General features: G+C 40.4%; 1 protein-coding gene across 25 annotated transcripts in view; it reads left to right on the top strand.

Annotated features, from left to right (window-relative positions):
* DAB1 (DAB adaptor protein 1) overlaps nt 1-20,486 on the top strand; it is a 438,670-nt gene that overhangs the window by 368,489 nt on the left and 49,695 nt on the right. For all 25 annotated transcript variants that reach the window (XR_007162624.2, XR_007162623.2, XM_067001657.1 and 22 more), the window contains 2 exons: nt 11,306-11,445; nt 13,346-13,444. Coding sequence is in view for 23 of the 25 variants with exons in the window: in XM_067001657.1 (XP_066857758.1) it covers nt 11,306-11,445; nt 13,346-13,444 (239 nt within the window). In the remaining 2 variants the exon portion in view is untranslated. The remainder of the gene's footprint in view (nt 1-11,305; nt 11,446-13,345; nt 13,445-20,486) is intronic.

Genomic DNA, 20,486 nt, shown 5'->3' with positions numbered 1-20,486 from the left:
CACAGTCTTGCAAAATACTGTTAGTGTTAGAAATAGCCAGAAAAGCTTCATGATACCAGGGATCAAATAACTAGAGGATCTCACTAAGTAGACAGATCTTACACTCTTCAGAAGATGATCAAAAAAAAAAAAAAAAAGAAAGAAAGAAAGAAGCACTGCACAAGGAATAATAATGTTTTAGAAGTCTGGCAATATTTTAATGATAGATTCTATTTTTCTCCCCAAGGCTGTTCTTAATGCCTGTGTTGATTTTGGCAGACTGATCTTATCTGCATGTCCTTAAAGCTAATATTATAAGGGTTTTGTACAGGTTAACAAAACTCAGACCAAAGAATAAAACAGTCTTCACCTCCTTTTTAATTTATATGTATTTTTTTGAAGTTATCTTCCTTTATTTTAAAATAACGACACAGGCGATTTAACAGTTTAGGTGCACTTTGCGCATAATGTAGTTTTCAGGCTTCATAAATTTTTCTTGTTCAATTCTACCACAAGACACAGTAGTGCTTTCTATTTTGAAATAACATTGCTTTTTCTTTTTAATGGGAGAAAGGTAACTTTGTCTTGTCCCTGTTTCCGGGAACAAAACCATCTCCTCTTTTGTATCATTCATGCAGTGAAGAGTAACATCATATTCTGCTTCATTAGCTCCTGTTTTCCCAGCTGTTTTCTCCATTTTTGAAGAACTTCTATAGATGAAATCAACTTTGTGCACACTTCTTCTCCCCCAGCCTTCAGCAGAAAATGATTTTGCTCCCCTGTAATGAACCCTTATTACCACAAAGGTAGTAGAAATGCATGTATAACCTTGGCAAATGTCTTCTCTTTCAACTCTCCTCCTCCTCTTCTTCTTTGATGCTGAACTTTATTGGTAGAGTTTTTCAGGCAGCGAGGGTATCAGTTTTAAATAGGTGAGGTTTGGAGGACACCGATTTGCAGCCTGGGGTCTTGGGAAACTCCTCCAAAGAGCAAGGGACAGAAGTGGTTATGTGGCTGGTCGTTACCGTCACCCTTTTCAAGAGGTTCTCTCTCCCATGCTGGGTGCTTTGAAGGAAGGTTGTTAGTGATTTCATTCTGGTCATGCCATTCCTTCACCCCATTCTGTAGATACCGGACTGGTCTTCATGGCTAGCAAATTTGTTAAAATGTTTAACTTTATACAAATTCTGGTAGCACAAAGCGCTTGGCTTTGGCCTTTTATGCTGTTTCCACTGGCAGACCAACAGGCGGCTTGGATTCAGCCACCACAGGTGAGCTTGGCAGGCAGCTCGGTCCTCAGGCCCTTACAGCTCAACCTCTTTACCAAAGGTCTTGAAAAATCACTCCAATTTTTCCCAGTTGAGTGGTTTCCTTTCCGGTTCCTTGAAGTAATCCGGTGGGTTTTGGTGGTGGTGATTTGGCTTTGTTGCATTTTACTACTTTTCCGACAATGCTGTTTCATTCTCAGTTTCCTGAGTAGCACCCCAAACACTGGCTCCTGAGCAGCTGGTTCCAGAAACCAGAGTTATCCTGATGTGCTGGTCCTCCGTGGCACACGAGGAGCTCAAACCCCAGTCTCTTACCTCTGGAATTTGTTCTGGCGCAGGGGTGTTTCACTTCTTATTAACGTTTTGCCCAAGGGTGATTGCCGGCAGTAGTCTTTTCATTTCTGCCTCCTGCTGCCGCTTTGACAATAGGAACGGCAGCAGGAGGCAAAAATGAAAGGACCAGATTGAAAGAAGCACTTTGCCACTGTTGTAATTTTGAAATTGATGGCGTTTTTTAGCCCAAAGTCTCAGGAAAAAAGCTGCTTTTCTCTTTGCCTCCTATTGTTTTTCCAACAGGGAGAGACATTCTCTGATGTTGCAGAGGCAGTGGGAGGCCAAAATGAAAATAATTTTCTTCCTGAAACATTGGATTGCAAAAAGTGAACAATTTCAACAGGGATCTAGCGCTTTGTTTTCTTGTTGACTGCCATGTGGCGAATACTGGTATTTCTGTTTGCCTGTAGAAAACAAATAGCAGCTGCTTCTCTTATTGAATTAACATCATCATAGGATGATTTTGATAAATCTACTTACTGTGAGTTTTTAACATGTCATTTTCATTCTTCCCCTTTTTCCTGCACCAGAAGAGGCTTTGTAATGTGGATACCTAATTCCCTTCCGAGGGAGCCAGTCAGGGAGCAGAAGCATGGGCTTTGCAGGGCAGTTTGCAGATATTTGCAGCCCTCTCCATGGACAAAGAGGATGGCTCAAGGGGAAGGGTTGCATCCCGAGGTAGCCCTAGCACACAGCCCTGATTTCATCCGCTTTGCCCCAAGTGCCATTTCTGTGGGTGCACACAGCACCAATGCATTGGGAATCCACAGTGTTGGCAAGAGAGTAAAGTTTAAATCAATGAATAATGCCTTTGTCCACCTGCTTTAGTTGTTTTGGGCTATTGCTCTTTTCTTGGGTGACTTTCATATATGTAATTAGTTATCTTGAATAAAAAGATTTTTCTTTTATTGAACATGTGAGAAATTTGGGAATGCTAATCGGAGCATAACTTTTTCTTAACTTGCTCTTTTTGCAGTCTCGGAGAATTAACATTTATCATAGAGCAGCACAAGAATTTGGCCTTTGTATGAAGTGAACTGATTCTCCACCCTTTTTCTTTCTTTATACATAACAAAAGCTAAATTATTTGATAAACTCATCAACAGAATATATTTGTATGCTTTGAAGTATTAATTGTGAATTTACGTGTCTCACTGTGATTTTGGGGCACTGCGTGTAGGTGCAGGAATGTATGAGATGTGGATTAAAGTCTAATTAAAATTGTTCCTGAAAACTGCAGTCTTAAAGCCAGATAAAGGTAGATACATAGAAGCAGATTTATTTTTTTCAGAAGTTCTGAGTACTTCTTGTAAAATTGAAGAGAGTCAGGGGGATTCAGCAACAAGATTGCAAACTGATATTTGGTCACATACCAAATTTACTCAGAGTCCCATCTTTAAAAGCTCAGCTTGTCTGGTTTTGGCTACCTTTTCAGCTGCTGCAGTGGAGTTTGGAATACGAGGCAATTCTAATTCACTTTCCTCTTCTCCAGCTGGTTCCAATTTGGTTGGCAAATGACACATTCTGGCATAATTTAACACCTCCATTTAGACTAGCCTCTCCTTGCTGCTCTGGAAGTCCTTTCTATAGATTTTTGGCGGCAGATGATATCTGCTGGTTGTTTTGCTTGGGCATATTAACGCAGCCGTAATGCGTCCCTTTGTTTTCAGTGAGTCTGGGCTTTTACTGTGCGCCTGAAAAATTCTTTTTGCTTATTAGTACTAATTAAGGATCACTGTAAAATCAAAATCACAGAAATGCAGAGACGGAGTAAACATTTTTCAACCACCTTTTATCAAAATCATCTCTCTCAGAAACACACAATTTCATACTGAGATCAGGCAAGGGGGTAAAGAACGAACCGGTCGATGACCCTGTTTTCCCAAGGGCCACACTTACTTGACATTTCAATGTCTACTTGATTTAAACATTTACCTAAGCTTTGAAACGCTAGCTGGACAAAGTTTGCTGAACTGTCTTCCCTCTTTTAAAGAGGAAAATTTGCAAAAAAAAAAAAAAAAAAAATTTTCTCCCTTCCCCTTTAGTTGCACAGAAAACATAATTTTCATTTTTAATCTCCTAGGCAGAAAAGGGCCCACCAACTGTTCCGTGTTTCACTTTTGTTTGTTCCCTAGAGCTTGCTGAACAAGGCCGGTACCCAAAACGAAGTTTTATTGCAGTGTCTTTTTTCAGTTTATACCGTTGTAGAGCCTAGGATTTTGGCAGCTTCTGCTTCTGGCCTGTGGAAAGGCGCCTTACAAAATGGCTCTCAAAGATTTATGAAGACTTGCATGGAACAGGGGCTGAAAGGAAGTTTAATTACATTCAGCTTCTGGTCATTTCTGCGTCTGACGATGTGCCCGTGTACTGTCATCTCAAAGACTATCTAAGAAAATAAAATTGATCAGTGAGCCTTCTGGCTAAAACTAAAATGAGTGCTTTGTCATCTGCCCACGGAGCGTGGGTGCTCAGTCACTGTCAGCTCCGGCGTGCTCGCCCTGGACTCTCTAGCACTGAGATTTGTCCAGAAGTTTAATCAAACATTATTTTATACTGAGGCCTTCTCTGTAAATAATTGAATTCTTCTTTTGACATACTCCCACGTAATTCTTTGTACTATAAAGAAATAATTTAATCTATTCCATGCTTTGCTTTGGAGACGGTAAAATGTACGTCTTGTTTTGTCCTAGCTCATGTAGAGCACAAAATGTTAGGATAAAAACTTGACAGCTACAGTTGCTGTCACCTTGTGAATGACATCTCTACTCATAAAGCTCTGATCAAAGGCAGCAAATAATATGGAAACCTCTTATTTATATAGTAAACTCGGTTCTGAGAGTGAGACTGTGTAGGTGTCTTCAAGTACCGTAATTCACAGGCTAATAATGCCAGGAGCCATAAAATCTCTCAGTTGGAGGTTACAGTGAATAGCAGTGCTAACAATTGGGAAATACTGCTGAGATGATAGTCTGAATGATGATTGAGTTTTCCTGGAGAGCCCTTATTGGTGTTTAAAATAGTAGGTAATGTTTTTAGCTTTAACTGTAATGGATGTTCCTTGAGCCTTCAGAGCAGATTTTGTTTCACCTCTTTAAACGGTTTATCATTTTCCCAAAAAAATACTGTCTTAAAATATTTGCGTTGCTGTCAAAAGTGGGCATTTTACCTTTTTCTGAGCAGAGGACTGTAGCACCAGTTTTCTGATGCTACAGGACTTTAGCACCAGTGGAGCAGGAGGGAGGCTTCCCTCATCTGGCTCCTCTTAGGGGCTCGTGTGCTCCTGCTGGTGCTCCTGGGCAAGGGCAGCTCCTAGGAGGAGGTAGGATTCTTGGTAGGAGGATGTTTAAAGGATAGTTTGCTGAGGTTTTCTGTTGTACCATGGAGACACCACTTTGTTAATGTAATAGACCCCAACAGAGTTCTCTTGTTGACCCTACAGCACGCAGGTAGGTAAGGTAAGCTGAAGGTACTCCGGTACTGCAGGCATTTCCAAGTATCCCTGTGGGGTGGCGAAAGGAAAAGTTTCCATCACATGCAAGTTGCACTCATACACTGTTACCAAGAGTTTTCTGTAGGTTCCTATAAAAAAAAAAAATGTACTTACTTCCTTGAAAATGGCTAATTGTAAAAGAAACTTACTTAAGGAACAATGTTAGAGGAAGAGAACCCAGGTGGTGACACCAGAAGTTAAACTGGGTGCACGTACGCTGCTAGATATTAGGTGTTTTCTCTTCTAAAATCTGTTATCTTAAAAAAAAAGTGAAAAGATATTATTTTGGTATCAGATTCCTAGGTGCAGCACAGCGTTTTTGGGCAGTTGTGCTCCCAAAGTCTTCAGTGACAAATAAACAATCTGACAACTTGGGGTTTTCTACCCTTAACAGAAAAGTTCAAAAACGAGATTAACAGCTAGGAGGATTTGGATTTTTGTTGTTGTTATTATTATTAGTTTTAAGACCCTGTGTAGACATACTGCTCTGATATTTGTTATGCCTATGAAAGAGCAGTTGTGCTCCCAAAGTGTTGTGATCTTGATAACAAGATCCATCCCATGGTGTTTTGGGGCCCTGGGCATCAGACCTGCGGTTCTGGGCAGCCATCGAGAAAATGGTGCCAGCAAGGGGAATAACCTGGCTGAGCTATTCCTGATTCCTTCAGGAACTGCTTTTGTACTGAAAGGTACCTATAATTATGTATATTTTCTCTTTAACACCTGCTTCTGTACTTTTTTTTCTTTCCTGGGGAAATCTGTAGTTGATTAAAATTACCGTGAATTTTCTTCAGATAATTGTTACCAAACGAAGCCGTGCACAGCGTGTGCGTGCATCTGTGCAAATACATAAAAGTATGGATAAACATATATGTGGATATAGGGGCATATATAAGCACGGCTAAGAGGAAATCTCTCTTATTTAGCAGTTAATCCACTAGTCCTCAGCGTGTGCGGTGCCTTAGAGGTCACGCTGCACTGCAGTGCTCTGTTCGGTGTTCTCCTGCGCGGCACTGCTATAAAAATGCTAATTGTCCCCATGAAGATGTAGGCTGTTTGTAAGTGTGTATATGATTGTTTTGCAGCCTGGCGAGATGTAAGGCGGTGTTATTTCAGGTTTATAATTTGAATGTGTGATGAATGCAACTTTGACAGTTTATTAGTTAGAAAAGGGGGGAAAAAAAAGACGGTGCTGTGTCGTTCTTCAGTGAATTGATTGCCAGGAGCATGTTATTGACTTTGGTGATAATATCATTATATATTTTACGGTCATAAAATCAAGAAATTCAGATTATGCCTTGAGGGCTTTACACATTTAAATAAAGGATATAGCCATTTCCAGGGCTATTGGTTTAGATTGCTGGATGCTGTGAGGAATGCGGAGTGTGCTATGAGAACACGCAGAAAAAGCAACAGTGTGCTTACTGCTGTGACACTTTGGTTTATTTTCTTTTTTGTGTTTATGAAACACCCTCACTTACAATCCCCCTGGGAGAATGAACAGAGTTTACTCGACGTCTTAGCATATTAACGCACTGCTCGCTCAGTGCTCTGTTGGGCCAGGAGCTGAAAGGAAGCGCCATCCTTGACTTGTACCAGGAGTGAGGGTAAGGCTTCCTGAAGCCCCCACCGAAATTCACAGCCTTGGAAGGAAATCTGGAGTGATGTCCAGTCTGCATTTACATTGGGTGGAGTCAGCTAACCTCATGCAAACGCAGCTCTCCAGCTTCACACCGCGGCTGGTGGCACCGCTGCACCAGCAGCCCCAGGCCCACGACTGGTAAGGAGAGCCCAGCACAGGCCGCTTGGAGCTGGATTCGCTGCGGTGGCTTATTTTCTTCTTGGGCTGTATAAGAGGGGTTTGAGAAGTTTTTTTCTAGTCACATCTTGGGGTTGAAGGCACTTGAGCTAGTTGGGTTGAGTACTCGGAGTTCAGGGTACAAGTCTGGCTCTAGCGTGATGAAGGCATCTTAAGGCAGATTGCCTTGAACAAAAATGATTGAATGCATTTAAAACCTCGTTTATTACTTTCACAGTAGGTTTATTGAGATAGATAAAATACCCTAAACCTAATTGTGATGATAAGGCTCTCTCTACTTCAGATGGAAGCTCAGAAGAGCTCTGGGGTTCTTGTGCTCGTCGGGGCTGCCGGAGGTCCAAACGCAACGTTTCAGCGCTGCAGCGAAGGTCATGTTCTTCCACATGGGCATGAGCAGTGGCTCCAGCTGGAATGCATATGGCTTGAAGGGGAACGGTGACATATACAGAAGTAGATGAAATAATTAGTCATACATTTACATTTACAGGGCCTCTGAGGATTATAAATCTATATGCGGCAAACCAAACATTTCTTTGCCTGTGTCAACAGTGGCATGCTTTCTAATTAGAAGCCATCACCTTTCTAAATAGAACTTGTGGGGCATTGGCGTTCTTTTTGCCTTTATATTTTTTCTCAGTGTGGGGCACGAGAATCAAGTCTGGTTTCATTTTGGATAGTAAGGTGCTTGTGTTCAGTTGCAAACAAGTGCTTGGGATATGTGCTTTGTGAAAAGCGATTTATGAAGGCAAATGATTAGAGCAAATGATTGCAAAATAGCTATTGGTCTTGAAGTTAAAGTTTAATAGTAAAAAATAATTTCCACTCGTTTCAGAATGGGTTAGTGGTGCTGGTCATCTGATGAGGAATCCTGGGCAGACCCCTCCTGCACAGGGCATGGTGGGCAACTAAGATGGGCATCAGCTTCTTGCCTGGTGTGGCTTCAGCAGCTGTGGTGGTCTCTGTGGTCAAGAAATTCTAAAATGGGATCTTAGGAAATATGTGTTGTGGAAAGAAGTACGTGTCATTAAATACATGTTCTAATTTGCTCTGAAGTGTTGTCTAGTAATGATATGAGACCTCAAGCTTCAGTTTTCCTTAAAATCGGCGTAGCTGGTTTGTGAATTCCTACCTCCCTGTCCTTGAGAAGTTACTTCTGGTTTGAGGAAGGCAAGCTGAGAGCAAAACCCCAAGGTTTTGAAGTGCAGCTTCTCGGTGTTGAGCTAAGCTAAGTTCCAGCGCACGGTGCAGCACTGGCAGGAAAGGGCTGGTGAGCTGGTGTGCCAGCGGGTCACACCAACGCAGGGTCTGCAGCCAGGAGAAGATGGATCCCCCTTGTTACACCAACAGAAAGGGGCAGCACTTTCCTGGATGGGTTTCTGGCACATACACAAACCACGGTCTGGTGGTTTAATGTTAGCACCCACCCTCCTCTAAAGCTTAAGAAGAATTACAGCCTTGTAATTCAGGCATCTCTTATTTATAGTTTCAAACACAGACAGGATCTTGTTCATGAACTGCCCTTTAAAAAAAATTGTTTTTTATGATGAGACGTTGATGAGAGCCTGGACAATCTGCCTTATCAGTGTCCAGTGCGCAAACGAAGTGTCGCTGTATGTACATCTCATATCCTGCGAGGGCAATAAAATCAGCTACACTGATGGTGTTTGTCACATGGTGATTTACCAAGCAGGGGCAAGTTTTTCAGTGCAAGTTGCAGTACCAGTATTTGGAAATCCAGTATGAACATAGATCGGGGGAAATCGGGACATACACTGAGGAGCAGCAAGTGTTGCAGATGGCTGGCTCGTAATATAGGGCAGTGTGCTTGAGCGTTGCTTTTTCATGGGACATACTGCTCTAGGGTTTTTATGGCTGAATTTGTAGTCTCTAGTAATTTGCAGTTTCCACCACAGTTTAAAATATTGACATCATTTTCAGGTTGATGATTTTTCCCAGTCATTTATCCCAAAAGCACTTTATCCTACTTAATCTGGGTCATAATTGACATGGGACTTGTGCATAAGCAAACATAGCCATAAGTCGTATTTGAATGGGCTATTAATGTCATGGATTTACTTTCATTCTGAAAAATAGATCATAGGTTGGAATAAGTATAAATGTTCAAACAACTGGATGAATGCAAGCCGGTTACCGTGACTCAGACCCAGGAAGCACTCTTGAACACTTACGTACCCCGAGTCACAGCGATACTAGTATTAGCTAACAGCTGCCTTCTGCTATAATGAAGATGTAAGGTTGAAAATTGTTGGCAAGAAAGCTGTTGGAATTGAATTTTATTTACTGCAAAACAACAGGATATCTTTGAAAGTATGGAAAACATACGGAAAAGTCCACTGTTATCCTTGTAGTTTGTCGTGTCTCCAGATGTTCTCCCTCCTGCCCCACACTGGGGGCTGAAAGTGGAAAAGGTTTTGTCATCGTTTTCAGCTGGCAGTGCCAACATCTGCCTCAGCATTTCCCTGAGGCATTCTGTCAGTGTTACTTCGAGTTTTGGATTTATCATTTTTGTCTCATTTGTAGGTTTTTGTTTGTTTTATGCTACTGATACTTTTAATGAAATGCCATGTATGAAATTTCAACCTCTGTTTAATTCCTTTCAAGGGACAGGACTGGAAACAAATCAAGGGAAATGGCTGGGTGACCGCTGAACTATGTCAGCAACACTCATCAGCTGCCTTATTTTTAAGGAGCTCTAAATAAAGCATTAAGACATTGCTCTGAACTGATACTTGTCATTGAAAGAAATTGTGTTTGCATGCTCAAACACACCCAAAGACCTCAATGTGCTTAAAATAGCTCTATTTTTTAACGTACATTTAGTCCATCCCTAGTTCACGGCATGGGCTGTGCTGTCCTCTGGGTGAAGGAGAGCCAAAGGAGTTTCTTCATTTGGAAGAACTCTTTATTGCTCATGCACACTCTCTAGTTTTTCCCATGATGATACTGTAGAAATTTCAGTTCCATAGTTTTGAGCCAAGTTTGTTTATCCACTTGGTGTGTATGTAACACTAGCAAAGTTGTCCCAAGTGTTAGCAGCTGCCATAGGTGCTTTTAATAGAAATGCAAAGCAAAATAGCTTTTTGCTCCAAACTTCCTTTTCTGCTTACCAAAAACTATTCACTTGAAATCAGATTTTATTAATGTTTTGTTGTTGTTCTTTTTAAAAGTATTTTTCTGTGCTTAAATATGACTTTCCAAGTAGGAAGAAGCTGAAAAAAATGTGGGCCAAAATTCTCAACTAGAGGTGTCTAAAACTAGATTTAAATTTGGTTCAGTTATGGGACAAAATCTGTGACTAGAGCTCCAAGGTGTTACTAGTAGAAATTTCCGTAACTTTGGTCCATGGCTGGGCAAGTATTTTGGTGGAATGTGTTGGGGCCCAGAAACTTGAAATTCTTTAGGATCTCGCACTTGCTTGTTTGTGCTCTGGGCGTTGGTTTGGCTACTTGTTTGCTTGCAATTATTCACAGTTCATTGCTGGTGTTTTGAGATCCTAGCAAGAATATGTGTAATCAATTTTAGGAAGACTGATTACCTAACTAACATTTTTTCCAGCTAACACACAAAGTGAACTCCTCTATAGATACTTGGGGAAGGGTCAAAAATCCGAGAGGTGCTTATTTCTCTACAGTCGTCTTACAAAACTGTAGCTTTTATGGATTGCTGTGGTATTGTCGTTATGTGGTTCAGTTTAGTCTGGACTGTGTAATATATGTACATTGACCCTAACAGTAATGTGCTAGCTTAACCTGTGATTGCTTTTTTATTGAGAAACATCTCGTGCCGTTATTCAGGTTCCCAGGACAAGCCTGTGAGAGCCAACACTGGTAGTGTTGTGGGTTCTGTGTATCTTTGTGAACAGAAAGAGTGCGACAAGGAGATGGTATTTATTGTGCAGGTTTTAGAGCAGCAATATTCTTCAAGCAAATAATATCATTTGTTTTTTCATTATTTAAATGGTAATAGTGGGAATATTGCTGATACGGTTAGATAAGTTGGTATCCAAGGAAATAGCATCGTATTTCTCTTAGAGTTTTGTCTGCAAAATGAAGAATTCTCAAGTGTATGGGGATTAAAACAACCCGTACAGATCAGAAGTTTTCAGATCCATGAGGTCTGATTCAGGCTTATCTCGTATTTCTGTAAACCTCATTTGTGTGCAAATTTCGTGCAGGAGATTTTGTATGGCAACAATTCCACTGTGAATTCATTTGAGGTAGTAAGGTCAAAAGGTTTTATTGAACTTGTACATTTCTTCTAATTTTATTCAAATGTTCGCACGCTGAGGTGTTGAGCTAGGAGTTGGATCTAATTTGCCACTTAATTGGGAGTATTTATTCATTTATTTGCCTTTGCATGCCTGCAAATTTCCCTGTTTCCCTTATGTCTTTTCAGGTCAGGATCGCAGCGAAGCCACTTTAATAAAGAGGTTTAAGGGTGACGGTGTCCGATACAAAGCAAAACTGATTGGGATAGATGAGGTTTCTGCCGCCCGAGGAGACAAGTTATGCCAAGACTCCATGATGAAGCTCAAGGTGCAGTGCCACTTTTAATCTTTAACATTACAGAGTCAAGGGGAGCAAATTTCAACCTGAACTTTTACTCATTCTCTTTTCCTGACACTGAATCACGCTCTGGTTAATTATGTATCGAAATCAGTCAATTTTATATGAACTTCTGGCTGGTATTGCTTATCCCAGTTTAATTTTAATAGGTTGTCTCAGAGTTCAGCAGTTGTTCATGATTGACACCACTGCAATTTGTCCACAAATTATAAACAACACATCCACAAATTGAATAGTTTTAGTATGCAAAAGGGGAGGTAAACCACTATGAGCAAAAATAATACATCAGAACACTTCTTATGACAGTGCTAATCAACTACAGCCTTACCTTGAGCTATCAGCTCCTGTGGGGACAGGCAGGAAGGGGTGAGTGATGGTGTGGGGTGTAGGAATTGGTGTCCTCAGTGAGAGGGGAAAGTCTTGTACCCGTAACAGCAGGACTGAGGGGTTACAAAATCAGGAGGTCATGCCCTGAGAGGACAGAGCAGGGGTTCCAGTCCTGGGGAGCAGGTGAGTATAGGTTGCTTATTCATGAGCAAACAGCAAAGAGTGACACACATCCCATGGTTCAGCAATCTAAAAGAAAGATCTGGTAGATAATTTATAAATCAGTTGCTAACATTTCATGTCAGGCAAAAATTAATCTGTTCTAAAAGGTGTTCTACTGACTTACCACATCTGTCACAATATTTGTGTCTGTTTTGATTGCATGCAGGGTATTTCACATCCTTCCATAGTTCCTAGAAGCAATTTGGGGGACTTGTCACTGCTCTCCTGGGCAAGCCTTTTTGTTTCTTTCCTCCATGGATTACCATTTTCACACCTCCAAGATGCCAGATACCTGTTTGCTTACTGGCAAGATTGATCTGAACAGTACTGTGAGATGACTGAAACTATGAAGGGAAGGGAGCATTAGAAATTCTTGTTTGTATGTAAGGCACCTTAGCACTAGAAAACTTAAGTGTCTAACAGCAGGAATTTTAGGACCAGGAATAATGTTTTGGGGTAGCTTTTGACAAATCACTCCATTTTTCTCTTTAATTTTCATGTCTGTGTAATGGGAACAATGACCTCTGGAAGGTCTTAAAACGTTTTGAAATTGCAGAGCATCAGATAAAGGCTAAACACTTTTATTTATTTGCTATTTGCTCTTTAATTTGATTACATTTCATCTTAGTACAGTGTTATTGATCAAGGCAGCCAGGCTCCTGAGAAGGTGGAAATAGGAGATACTATTATAGCTATGCTGTGGAAGGATAATATATGAATTGTGTATCAGCAAGTTCACTTACAAAGTAAAAGCCTAAGATCATGAAAAAAAAATACCTCTGTATGTCAGTGTTTTTTTACAGTAGAGGTGTAGTTTGATTTAGTAAAGAACGTTTTTCTTCTATTAAAAGTTCAGTTTGCTTATTCCAGGTAAGTGTGTATCCATGAAGTAAGCTAAAGGCATGGACATTTTTTTCCTTCACTGCTTGTTCTCTGTTTTTTGTTGTTGCTGTTGGTTTTTTTTTGTTGTTTTTTGTTCTTTTATTTTTTTAAGGGAAAACAGAACAGCTTACAGCCAGAAAAAGTGCTCTAGAAATGACCTTCAGCTTCCATGAAAACAAATTTCACAGAGGATTAGCTAGTATAGGGATTGGAAGTGGGAGCACATTTGAAATGGTCTGTGGGTAGCATAAAAAGGATGTGCTACCTTGAAAAAAGGGAGAAAGCCAAAAACAAGCAGCAGTTCCTGAAAGCCCTTAAGTATTCCCGGAGAGGCGATGAATCGTCCACAGGCAAATCTTTGTGCTTTGCTGTGGGCACCTATCAGAACACAAAACTAGGGGAATAATGAAACCAGCCAACCTGTTCTTTGTTTCTGTAGGGAATTGTTGCTGCGGCTCGTTCGAAAGGAGAGCATAAACAGAAAATCTTCTTAACAGTCTCCTTTGGAGGAATCAAAATCTTTGACGAAAAGACAGGGGTAAGTAAAATGATCGTACAAAGGAACAAAATTGAATGTTTTCATGGTTGTTCCTTTAAAAGTATTTCCTAGCTGGGCAGTAATATCTCACCAGTGTAGGCACACATAAAGCATCTGACAAGCTTGATAAGGGGTTATCATATATCAGAGCAAGCCATTAGATGACTGAGGTGTAAAGTGTAGCATGGGGATGTGGTTTATTGTAAAGCCTTGTCCTGGCTACTTCTGCAGAAAAAATTACTTGAGTACACAAATGCTCCTTAGGTGCATAAACATTTGCAGTTCTGGGTCCAGAAAGAGGCAGGAGAGGATCTGTCTTCCTTCTGCCAGATCACAAAACTGCTCCTTGGAGACATCATCTCCCTGTTTGGAAAAGACTTCAGCAGTCCCAGTTACAGACTGGTATCTGTGCCCGTATTGGTTTTCTTGTCCAGCCTTGGCCACTCTTCTGGATGCTGCTCTAAACTCCTCGGCAGTACAGGGCAAATGACTTTTGAGAGTCTATTGACAAGGGATTAGGATTGGGACTGGCTTGGATTGAGGCCTTTGTGCCATGGACTGGGACAGGGAGCTGTGGGCAAACCCAGGAGAGTGAAGCTTGTTTTTCCCACTGATGCCAGAGAAAGAAGGGCACCAGGAGTTGCACACTCATAGCTGGGATTGCCCCTGAAGTGTCCCAGAGGAATCGTGAGAATTTCTCTCAGATCTGTAATTCCAGATCAGTGTGGTCATCATCACCACAATGCACTATACTGTTAGCAGCAATGACAGTCTTTTGTCAGATATGCAGCAAACATGAGAATTGACACGTTTTTATCATCACTGGTAGAAAATCCTATACAATATATTGTATGGGATCGGAGGTACAAGGTCTCTGAAAATTTGAGGTTGCTGTTTGAGGCTGCCAAGTAGCGACATGCCCAGGTCAAGGAAGTTGCAGACGACTATGTCGCATGCATTTTTTATATATTTTTTTTTTGGCACAGAATTAGCATGTCTGATTTTTTTTTAAACTGCTTTGAAAGAAGAAACCTAAGCAAAACATTATACTACTTAATATAAAGACACAACACACAAACTGTTTTAATCCTAATTAGGAAGATTTTTACAGCAGTTTAAGCTCTGCCTTGAATTTTAAAAGGCTCTTGATTTAATCTTTTGAAAGATTAACTATTTAACATGATGCCAGAAATAAAACCCTACTGATGATAGATGAAATTATCTTTGCCAGTTAATTTATATTATTAGAAAATCAATGTCATTGAGCTCACTGATACATAATACAAGCAGTTAGTGATGAAAAGCTCGTTTGGAAAGTGTTGTGTACAGCATGTGCAAAGTATGCATACAAAAGCAGTGTTTAAGAGAACATTGCTGAGGTTACAGCCTGTGCTCAGAAGATAGGAAATGTCAGGATTAGGCTGCCAGTGCAGTCGTGGCTGGGTCCTCTAATACGCAGGCATTACAATAGTTTTTAATTATGTGATGACATAACTTCCTTTTTTTGTGTGTGTTTTATTAGAGACTATCGGTTTCACTCAGTGCATGGAACAGTGTTCACGTTCACTCCATGAACAGTATATTCATATTTTGTTTTCTTTTTCTTCCATGTGTAGCCTGCTGCTTTACTGCACTCTGTGAAAAGGGCAAAAAGGCAACAGTTACTTTCTTTTTAGTCTTTTCTTGGGGAAATAAAAAAGAAGAAAGAGAGAGACTCATCCTGCGGCACTGAGCTCTGAGTGTTTCACAAACATTCAGTTTATTTTCATAAGATGGCACTGAGAAAAGGCGATGTGTTTAGAAATAAAGGTATAGTTCATCCAAATTGCCTTTCCTGCAGTGTCCCACACACTCTCATATCTGCGGCTAGTGAGGTGGGGACATGACAAGTCTCCTTCGAAGATTTCATAACTTTGACACCCTGTACTCTAAATCTGACATAACTATATCATCCTTATAGCAACCCTGTCACTCACTCACTGAGGCATAGGCTGAAAGCTTTAAATCCACCTTCCAGATGTCTGCCCCTGAGCTGCTGGAGTGATGTACAGGACTATTGGCTTGTCATTCTTGAAACAGGACCGTGACAAAGGGATGCGGGGTGCTTTCGCCATCAGGTTTATGTGGCTTTTTGAAAGCAGGAGAGTCGTGATTTCTGTTCCAAGCCTTTGAAGCCGGCATGCATGGACGTCTCTGCCAGTCCCTCACAGTCACCATCCCTTCAGCTATATCCCCACTTTGGGTTTCTCCGTGTCCAAAACCCAGTTTCATGTCCCTGACCCACTCTGCCCATCCAGCCCGCAGTTGCCATCCCGTTCTTGTTCCTGCTGGTAGCCACGTGCAGCCCCAGCATCTCAGACATGTTGGCAGCATCAGCAAGAGGCTGTGCTGGACGCTGGCAGCTCTCTGCTCTCTGAGCTGCTGGAGCGCTCGGGATGCAAGGTGCTTGCTACAGCTTGAGGCACGTATATAGGGGTGATGAGTAGTGTCTCACTCATTTGGCTTTAGTTTGTTGTGGTGTAACGCTAAGAGATGCGAGCTGTTGTAGCAATAAATAAGACCATCTGCGTAGGCTAACTTTGATATTTGGATGCTAACTACACCCCCAAAGAAAGCTGCATTATTGCTATAATGTAGAGCTTCCTATGAGGAAAAAAATAAGGACAATGCAATTGGGCAGCACAGGGCACTGATAATCCCATTCTCGACTTAGAAGTGATAGGGAAGCTCTCAGTCTGGTGAAACTGGGAACGGATGACTGCTCAGCCTGACTCTTTGTGGGAAGGAAGGGAAAGAGATTGCAAAAAAAGTTGTGTTATGCTCTCGCAGATTTTCTTATATCCATGTAAACTTGATAGTTTATAAAGTTGGGAGACTGATGTTGAGATTTGTGCAACATAGAGAAAAATACGCCCTTTCTAGGCAATCATCCTGGGCAATCTTATATGTGCTTTCTCCTCCTTTAACTGCCCTCCAGCCCTCTGCCAAGGCTTCCTCCCTTAGTTGTGTTTCTGTAATTTTGGGATTCCCAGAAGAATGTTTTGGGTCACAGTGCTTATTTGTTGTTTGTTTAGAAGGGCTACTTACCGCTCTAGAATGCCCTTTCTTAGTTTTTATCATTTTCTATTGCTATCATGTCTGCCACAGTGGCAGTCTGATGTGACATAAAAGAGAAAAAAATATTATGAAAAAATGTAGGCTTCTGTATGTTAGTGTCTTGTAGGCTACTATTGGATTTTAATTTATCACAATAAAAAATCAATTTGTAGCTCAAAACTAGCAAATTTTTTAAAATTGGCAATGTCATAGCTGACTTCATACAAATGATTTAGGAGAATTGCTCCATAATTCATTACAGTGAAGGTCTGTACTTGGGTTACTACTGAAAATCATAAGCATGGTTTTTCCCCCTGTACGTTACAGCTCTGATAGGTTGCAGTCCTAATATTCATCAAATAATATTGATTTTAATAATGCCATTATTCCAGCTATCAGGAATTCTGCCCTTTGAGTAAATTTTCCATGAAGGAAGGTTAGGCTGAAAATGGAATAACATTTGGGAAGAATTAATCTCACCAAGAAAACCACAAGAAGAATTTGCTATGAGTTTGCACTGCAGACACAAGGCAACTTAGTACATCTATAGCACTGCAAAAGGAATTCCCTAAATAATATTAATAACACTCAGCTCATATACTCCTTGATTCTGTTCCATGGATTAATCTAAACAAACCCCTTCATACACTTTTCAGATACTAGTCAAGGTATTTAGAAAGTGATAGGCAAGGCTCTGCTCAGCAAAGCTTACCCTGTAAGTCTGCAATTCGTGCACCCCATATGTAGACTAATTCAGCTCCTGGAGCAGCCTGCTCAGTCAGATGCAAAAATAAAAAAAGCGTTTTGGAACATGTTCCATGTTCTTCTGTTTAAAAAAAAAAAAAAAATCCTTCAAAAAATGATGATCTTATAGGAAAAAATCAGTGAAATTGAGCATTAGCAATAAATCTGGTCTGGCTTTTAATCTTATGACAAGGAGTGAGGAAACAAAAGGATGACCATCCCCCCCTGCTCTATTGTTCTGCTGTTAAATTTCCAAAATTAGCTGTGTAATCCAAAGTTGTATTTAGTTTGACTAACAGGATGTTCTCCTGCTGCGTGCTAAAAATAGTCCTTACACATGGGCTTTGACCGTTTTTTTCTTTTTTTCTAATAAATGTACCCTTTTTTCTTCTATTGCTTGTTGGCCATCCATGCCATTTCACTTCTCCAGAATCCGTTTCCCAAATATGCACATAATTTTAAGGGAAGATATGATCTTATTTAAAATTTAAAAATCCACCACACTTATTATTAAATCCAAACTTTTTCTACCCTGTGCTACTTTGGGGATTTCACGACTGCAAGTTGTATGAAAATAATTTTTGCCCATTTTTTCTGCTATATTCCCCCTACACCCTGGTGCGATCTCAAGATGTCATCTTTCAACCACAGTACCACACAAGGTGAAATGTATGCTACGCTCGTTGGCTTTCATAGGAGTGCTTTTATATTTTCAAAAGGATGCTCTGCAGAAGGCAAAAATGCAAATAGTTGCATTATGCTATTTAATATGCTCCTTTTCAGGGTGGAGCCTGGCGGTTAATGTGCTTCTTAGAAAGCAACAAACCCCATAACTCTCCATATAGCAGGATATGCACAATTTTTAAAGGACCATCATTGTTCATTAGCTATTTATGAGTATTATTTTGTTAATCACACACATCAGGCTATCTCCCTGTGATAGCTTAGTAATGCTTCATTAGACGTGCATGACTAATATGTTCTCTGTAAAGAGGCTGTAATTGTCTCATTGTTTATTAATGTAACAATAAATCTTTGTTTACTGTAGGTTACTTTACAAAAATGTATTTAAGAACAAGAATTTAATTCTATAAAATACTAGGGAAACCATTTTCTTCTACGTTCATGTAATGAGGTATGCTTTTAAATTCATGCTCTAAATGCAAAACTCCGTTGACTTTGATGGAAAACCCAGACACTGTAAAAGAGAAATATGTCAAAAGGAAAAATTTACAAATTGGCTTTAAGAATTATTTCTGTTGAAGTAAAATTCTGTCAGTTTAGGGGTATGCAAATTACCCAAATATACTGCAGTATATGTCTCTATATAAGCTACTGTTACAGATGAAATATCTAGATGCTACAGTCATCCAGTCATCCTATATCAGTACCGCTTTTGTTTGTGAGAAATACTGTAAATATGTGGATTGTAACCCAGTCTATGATGACGCCAGTCACTTCACCAGTTTTTCTTATTTTCTCATACGCAGCACCCCAAGAGTGAGTTTTATTTTCATTCTCTGTTATACACTTGGGAGTATCAGTTGTTCAGAGATGCTGACCCATATCTTTATGAAAACACAGTGCTTGGCACAGCCTGTGGGTTTGTATCATATCTGGGAAAACTGTAGATGTCTGATTGGGTTACAATTTCGCAGGAAAGTGTTGCAGTGTGTTACTCATGTTTTATGAATTTAATCTGTAGCCATTTTCTGCCAGTATGAAGTTCAGGAAGGAAAGCTGTGTACATATATATTTATATATATATAATTTCTCATTCTTCTTATCCAACCTTTATTCTAATGTATCATCTTTTAAGACAATTATGTGAATCTCATACAGAGCAGGCTTTACCTGCCTAAGTGTTACTCTATGAATAATACCTCCCTGTTTGTGCTAGGGGACCAGACCTTGTCTGTAGCATTTTGTACAAAAGCAATGAATTTGCCTTTTCTTGCTGGCTGCAGAACTAGCAACTGTGCTGAAATGCTAAACAAGGAGGGGTGCTTCTGCTTTGAATCTTCGCTACATCCAAATAAATGCACCTGTAATGGGTGGTTATAATCCTCCTGGCCTCAGGTTGTTATCTTATGCTGAGTTTTTGTTAGGGCTGGGATATGACCCAGTCACTATTCAGATTTCTAGATCTTGCCCACCTTCCTGACCTCATAGGCTCTCTCGACCTTATACTACACAGATTTTTTAAAGTTGTTTCTGAGGCTCCTATAAAGCCTTTTCCAGGTTCATCAGAGACAATGGCAGTTTTGTGCTGATAACCCCAGTATTTGGTGCTCTCCTCCATTTGATGAGAACAGTGTTAATTATGCTGATAGATTGCTAACAGGACAGCTAAAGTTGGCTGAAAGAAAAATTTAGCAAGATTAAAATTCTTGCTGTTGGCAGAAGATCCCTCATTTAAAATATACCAAAGGTACTTCTTGACTTTACTGGAAATCTGTTGGTTCTGGCATCTTTGACCAGAAATTGAGGTACGATTATGGCTCTGTAATTATTCCTTGAAGCACATGTGCTGGAGCAGATGAAATGTCAAACTGTCAAGTTTCTATCACTGAACGTCTCCAAATATTTAAAAATAGAAATAAAAGAAGGAACTTGTTTTATCTGCTTTGTACTTGCTCTGCAGTGAGCAGGAGAGAGGGTATGATTAGTTCATTGAATTTTTGTGTTTGCCAGAGCATGGTATGTTGCAGAAAATTGCGAGTGTCCCTGCCTGAAGCTCTTTCCAAGTCTAGACCAGAACCTTGTGGAGGTGAATTTCATCCCCTTCAATTCCTTAAAATTGGTCTTCCCCAGGTTCCTGCTGGCCTCTTTGTGATCGGCCTCAGCTGCAGCACTGCATTAGCATCATTAACTTATCAATACAATTTTGAATAAAGTTCTTCCTCCTGGCCTCCGTATCTCTTATCTCTGGGTATTACTCCTGTGTTTCAAATTTTACTTACTCTGTCCTGCAGTTTTCATGTGGGATTTCCTGGGCTCTGTCCTTGATCTCTTTTTCTTCTGCTGCTATGCTTTTTAACAATATTTACTTGATTTGCAAATACAAATTCAGTTATTGTGTCAAACCAGATGATGCCAGCCCCATGTCCTTCTGTTCAAATGTTGACCTGTCCTTCCAGCCCTCTCCCTGCATGTTTAGCCATCAGATCAAGCTTAACATGGGTAAACCAGGCCTTTTAAT

This window comes from Anser cygnoides, chromosome 8, assembly GCF_040182565.1.
Source record: "Anser cygnoides isolate HZ-2024a breed goose chromosome 8, Taihu_goose_T2T_genome, whole genome shotgun sequence".
NCBI classification, from domain to species: Eukaryota; Metazoa; Chordata; class Aves; order Anseriformes; family Anatidae; genus Anser; species Anser cygnoides.
This window is presented reverse-complemented; position numbering and strand designations above follow the sequence as displayed.